The sequence below is a fragment of the Meleagris gallopavo genome, chromosome Z, assembly GCF_000146605.3.
Source record: "Meleagris gallopavo isolate NT-WF06-2002-E0010 breed Aviagen turkey brand Nicholas breeding stock chromosome Z, Turkey_5.1, whole genome shotgun sequence".
NCBI lineage: Eukaryota > Metazoa > Chordata > Aves > Galliformes > Phasianidae > Meleagris > Meleagris gallopavo.
The window spans coordinates 9047016-9053379 of NC_015041.2; the positions used below are offsets into that span (position 1 = coordinate 9047016).

General features: G+C 40.3%; 1 protein-coding gene across 3 annotated transcripts in view; it reads right to left on the reverse strand.

Annotated features, from left to right (window-relative positions):
* The window catches only part of ADAMTS12 (ADAM metallopeptidase with thrombospondin type 1 motif 12), a 171918-nt gene that overhangs the window by 62656 nt on the left and 102898 nt on the right, over positions 1 to 6364 (reverse strand). For 2 of the 3 annotated variants that reach the window (XM_019610350.2, XM_019610349.2), the window contains exons 8-9: positions 5550 to 5693; positions 2384 to 2528 (exon numbers count right to left, since the gene is read on the reverse strand). In XM_019610350.2, the coding sequence (XP_019465895.1) occupies positions 2384 to 2528; positions 5550 to 5693 (289 nt within the window). The remainder of the gene's footprint in view (positions 1 to 2383; positions 2529 to 5549; positions 5694 to 6364) is intronic. The other variant, XM_010725311.3, reaches the window with a different exon arrangement.

Genomic DNA, 6364 nt, shown 5'->3' on the forward strand with positions numbered 1-6364 from the left:
GGCACAGCTCCATGCCGTTCCCTCAGGCCCTGTCATCTTCACACAGAGCAGAGCTCAGCACTGCCCTCCGCTCCCTGTGAGGAGCTGCAGCCGCCATCAGGCTCCCCTCAGCTCCTCTGCTCTGGGCCCAGCACACCCAGGGCCTTCAGCTGCTGCTCACACACCTTGCTCTCCAGACCCTCACCACCTTCTCAGCCCTATTTTGGATGCTTCTCTAATGATTTTATGTCCTGTTTATGTGGTGGTGCCCAGAAATGAAGAGGCACCAAAACCGAACAGAGCTTTCCAATGGTTGCAATTCTTATGAAGTGCAAATACTCATAGATTCCAAAGTCAAGTGTTCATGGAGGAAATTCTTTAGCTTTAAAACAAGTTTCCATATAAATCTCCATATACTCGAGCTTTTCTCCATCTTTAAGAATAAATGAAACAACAACAGTACAAGAAAAAGCACTCTTTACTATGTATTTTTGTAAATATGGGAAGGAATTCATGACTGCAACTTGGACTCAAGGCAAGGCAAGTGTATGGTGTACACTTTCCACTGAATCTGTGAGATAAGGGTGTGTACCTTAAGAAGTCCAATGTAAAAAATCCCAATTTCACCGAAGTCGATGGAAGTTTGGAGGTAAGGAGTGGGTTATAAGATAAAGATGTTGAACTTCTATTGTCTATAGAAAGCTACAGATTTACTTTCCATTTGGAAATCTCTTCTCCCTAATCTGTATTTTGCTTTTTATTTTTTATTTTTCTTATTATAGGGACAACGTGCAGGTACTTCACATGATACTTAGTGGTTGCCATGAACTATTTAAGTTGCAAGTCCTCTATCTGAATTCTAGAGCTCGGCCTTTGCTAAGTGTAATCACTGAATACCTGGGTATCTTCAGCCAAATACAGATTCTTCTCCATGGATTGAATTCAGATAGACATTAAAAGTTGCACAACAAACATAGCTCTGACAGTGACTGTTAAGTAAACAGTGGAAAGGCAAATAATAGTCAGACCTCTTAGATGAAATGCCAGGCAGACTATACTATTCACAATTCATTTCCTTGCCAGTGGCAGCTACCTGCAAAACAAAGTCCTTGCAATAAAAAGCAAAATAAGATAATACCAATTAGTTTTCTGACACATGCCTAGTTGTAAAATTGGTCAATCAAGAGACGTCAAATGTAAAGGTCTACTAGGTTCAAACCAAAGGAGACACAGAATAAAATAGAGCTGCAAAATTACAGTTCAATTTTCTATCTGTACCATTGGACAAATTACAGTAGCTGGGGAAACTGGAACAGCAAATGAAAGTAATTTTTCAATACCTACTTCAGATTCAGTAGTTGCAGTTCAACATTGGTAATCATGTTATCTATTAAGGCTAAGGAGATTAATCAGAAATAATCCCTCTAATAGGATACACTAAATGAGGATACACATAATTATCCAAATGGAATAAACAATCAAGATCAGCAGTCCCCAGTCCACAGCTGTGTGCAATACCTTGCGTAGAGAAGACACTACTGTCACAGCCCTTCTTAACATGGGGATGAAACATACTGCTGCCTTCAGCGTTTGCTGAATATTGCTGTCCTAAAGTCATCAAAATTTAGTGATCACTTAGCTAGAGTAGCACTTGAAACCACTATTTTTGAACTGATGTATGTAGGAAAGTACCAGCTAAGCCAACTAGCCCTGATGCTAGGTACAGTTACAATAGCATAGCACTGCACCATAGCTAATATGATCTATTGCCCTGCATTACTTTCTAGCTCCTATGGGGAATCATGCTGATGTCAGTTTAATGTTCCTATGCATCCCTGTTTTGCTGTGCTGTGAGATAAAGTCCCAGGCTACTATCCAAATTACCCATTTGTGCATATAAATCTCATGCATGATGGGGACTTAAAGATTCTGCAGGGGACATGGGCTGAAATTTCCTTTAATTATTTAGCCTATCAAGAGCGTGAAAAGTCAAGACACTGGAAAAGAGCACAACTCGGATTTCTTCAGAAAATTCTTTTTGGAATTAGAGAGTTGTTGCCAGAAACATTTTGTCGGTATCTTGTTTTTGAAAATGTGACTCCACTGACAACTAACTTAAGTTCACTAATAGAAGTTTCAAGTCCAAATTACTCCAGATGGGCATTTAATAGCAGGTATGGGCCCAGATCCAGTGAATGTCTTGGAATAAACAAAGCATACAGAACAACTAACTTGCAGAATCTATAGTGTAGAATTAAAATACCATGTTAGGCAATACCTGTACTGCATACATAGCCTATAAGACTGAACATGCTGTATGTAGTTAGCAACTGAATTTCAGTGACTGTGCTTCCACGCTGTTCAAAAAGAGTAAGCAGAATGAATAAAAATATATAACACTCACATCCACATCTTCACAGAAAGTAGCATTGGAACCATATTGAAGCTGGCACTGGTGATGCACATCATAAATCACCCCTGGAGCAATGATTGGGGACTTTAAGACTTCTTTTTGGGGGATGTCATCCAGACAGAATCCCCATCCTCGGCTAAAAGACAAAAATTGCATACTGAAAGAAAAACCAAAAAACACCAAAGCCCAAGTCAAAACAATCAACCACACTTTTTAATACTTTGTGCAGACTTTTTTATATGGCCTTTGCAAAAACTCTTCCATATTCCATCTAAGGTATGCTGAGGGGCTACTACCAAACAGCACTCACTTCTGATTAATGGAATTTTAAAAGAGAACAAAAAACTGCCTGCTCTGGAGCAACCCTAGTATCAACAACAAGTGGATTTTTATACAAATTCCAAACTCTGGAGTAGGATCATTAAAGTCTAAAAAAGTAAAGGAAAGCAGAACAGAATAGTATAATTTATGGTATAGTGTAGTGTATAGTGTAGTGTACAGTCTGGTGTATAGTGTAGCATAGCATAGTAAAGTAGAGATTAGTACAGCAGAGTAGACTACAGTTCAATTGGAAGACATCTTCAAAGAACAGGTTCTCCCCTCTGACTTCTTCAGGGCTATCCAAAAGTCAAAGCACAATACTGAGGGCATTATCCAAATGCCTCCTGAACAGTGACAGCCACAGGGCACCAACCACCTTTGTAGGAAGTTCCAGGGTTTGACAACTCTCACAGTAAATGAATTTCTACCTTATATCCCATGTGAATGTTCCCTGGCACAGCACTGTGCTGTTGCTGTGTGGCATCAATTTGCAGAGAGCAGAACCTCCCACTGCTTCGCCTTCTCATAAGCTGCAGAGAGCAGTGAGGTCACCTCTCAGCCTCCTTTTCTCCAGATTGGACAACACAATTGTCCACAGCTTTTCCTCACAGTACACGTTTTCCATCTCTTTTACAGCTTTATTGCCCTCCTTGGGAGGGCTTTAACAAGAATCACAACATTGATATTGTGCCCAGAACTGCACTCAGGAATATTCCATTGCTAAAAATCTGCATACAATACTCCAGTGCTACATACAATACATCCAGTGCAGGGAATCACCTATTCTGATTGCTAGCTCAGTTAGAACCTCTCACAAAGCAGTTTGTTCTCTTGGCTGCCCAGGATCTCCAGCACTTCTAGGTCTCCTCCTGCTGACCTGGTCTCCAGCCACTCTTCTCCCAATTTATGCCTGTGTCCAGCATTGCTTCATTCTACGTGCAGCACTCAGCATTCTCCATTAAACTTCATGCTCTTGCTGACAATGCTCCAACCTTTCTAGATCACTCTGCAAGGCCTCTCAACTCTCCAGGTAGTCAGAAGCACCTCCCATTTAAATGTCGTTGGCAGACTTGATGAGAAGTAGCTTCCTTCTCAGCCTTCTGTTTAAGATTCTGATTGAGATTTGAGACTACAGATCTCTCAGCCCACTGAATTCAGGGTGAACAGCTAATAATCCCAGACAAGAATTCCAGTTTGATCAACAAGAGATTAAAAATCAGCGTCACAGTTCTCAGTGTCATCTGCTCACATCTGGACATGAGCCAGCAGTTGCTTTGGCAGCCCAGAAAGCCAACTAAACCTTGAGCTGCATCAAAAGCAGCGTGGTCAGCAGGACAAAAGATCCTGTCCCTCTGCTCTGGTGAGACCTCATAAGCAGTACTGTGTCCAGAGGTGGAGTCCTTAGTACAGGACAGGCACAGACCTGCTGGAGTGTGTCCAGAGGAGGGCCACAAAAAAGATGTATGGAATGGAACATATCCCCAAAGATGACAGGCTGTGAGAGCTGGAGCTGTTCAGCCTGGAGAAGTGGAGGCTCCGAGATGACCTCATAGTGGCCTTTCAGTATCTAAAAGGGGGTATAAGAAAGAAGGGACAGACGTTTCAGCAAGGTTTTCTGTGATAAGAGAAGGGGAAATGGTTTCAGACTAAAAAAAGGGGAGACTTAGAATGGATATAAGGAAAAGAATTTTCACAATAACACTGATGAAGCACTGGAATAAGTTGCCCAAAGATTTGATGATTTCCCTGTCCTTGAGTACATTCAGAATAGACCAAGCTCTGAACAACCTCATCTAGCTGAAGATGTTTTTTTTCGGAAGAGTTGGACTATATGACCTTTAAAGGTTCCTTTGAAATAAAATGATTCTATATTCTTCGATGAGACTAATCTTCAGTCTATTAGGAGAGAGATCACATTTCTTTCAGAGTATTGCCTATACTGAAAAATTAATTTGTAGCAGCAGCCCACTTGACACTGAGTACTAGTTCAAATAGAAAGAAGTCTTCTTCCTTGTACTTTAATGGACCTGAGCCATGGATTAATAATTTGTCTATTAGAGCAGACTCACTGATCCCCATGGCAACTGTTTTTCAACATACATGCTGAAATAGAGCAATCTTCAAGCCATAAATATTACTTAGTGATTTACTTCAATTTGATGGTGGCTATGCATACTGAATCATGTCCAGCTTAAAACATAGCAAGAAATACAAAGAAAACTTTTACTCCTTCCTCTCATCCTCTAACTTACAGCAAAGCAAGACTAGATATTATAAAAAATGTAACAGTTGTATTCGTGGCTCTGGGAGATTTAAATGTCTTTGGCTCTTATGTGTGCCGATGATCCTGAGGCTAGGCAAAATAAGGCATGTCAAAGTGGAAATATGAGGTAATTGTAGCTCACTGAGTAGTTTCAGAGAATATCACTACTTCTGGTGAAATTTATACCACATTGCTGCTCATATAAAGAACATGTTGAACTTCAGCAAATCACTGAAAAGGATCACGTATCACTGTGGATAGAAGCGAGATCTATCGGGTGCCCTCAGAGTTCTTGACAAAAGGCTTCTTTCTTTCTGGTAACTTCAAAAAAATTGCAGGTTGAACCAAACCTGAGCTGTTATGACAAGACTGGAGTTCACTCCCATAAAACACAAACATAGTGGAGCTTTCCAAAATTTCTAAGCTATATTTCTGAGCTATAAACTCCTCTATGGTAATTAATTCATGTGTACTACAAAAACATAATAATGCAGGATTTACTTCTAACTTCATATAAACATCTCATACACAGTTGTACTCATTTTGGGGAAATGCTACAACCCGGTCACTCACTCTAGGAATCGTGTGATGTACTCCTTGCTGCATTGTGACCAGGTGAGTGGAGTGGGATCATACTGCAACTGTCGGGACATGATGTATGGGCGCTTTCCAACAGGCTCACAGTCATTCTCTTTTCCATCGTGCTGGATACCAAAACTGGAGACACAAAACAAGATCCGGTAACTCCAGCTGCTTGGTTGTACCACAACACTCATCTATGGGTTCCATGCTGTGTTTAAAAAGACAGTAGGGTCAGTTGCTTCCCCACCTGATGAACTGTAGATACCTGTTTTACTAAAAAAAAAAGAATTGACCCAAAACCTATAACGAATTTGTACTCTATTAGGCTTTCAAGTAAGTCTCTTAGGTACAGCAATATTAACGAGGTACAAAATTAAGAACTGTCAAAGACTACTACATTCAGGGGTAGTTTTGAGAATACTATTGCACAAATTGGCCAAGAATGATATTTACAATTGAGTTAGGTCAAAACTTATACTAGTTCATGGACCCCAGTCATTTAGACTTGTACCATTTAACTACAATCAGACTTTGTGACTCTCTTGCACACTCCCCTATTACATCTTTACTTCTTTTTAAGTCTTTTTTGGTAGAGCTACTGGTTTCCACATTACAGAACCTTCAGTGAATTAGCTTCCAGCCTTCACTCCTTTCTATTTAACTTTCTCCAGTTGTGCCTTATAGACATACAGGTCTCCCATAGCAGCTCTTCCTGATGTGGCTCTCTAAAGCTTATCTGCCCTATTAGGAGATTTCTTTATTCAAGAGCTAGTAAAAATCATTAAAAACAAACAAAAAAACCACCA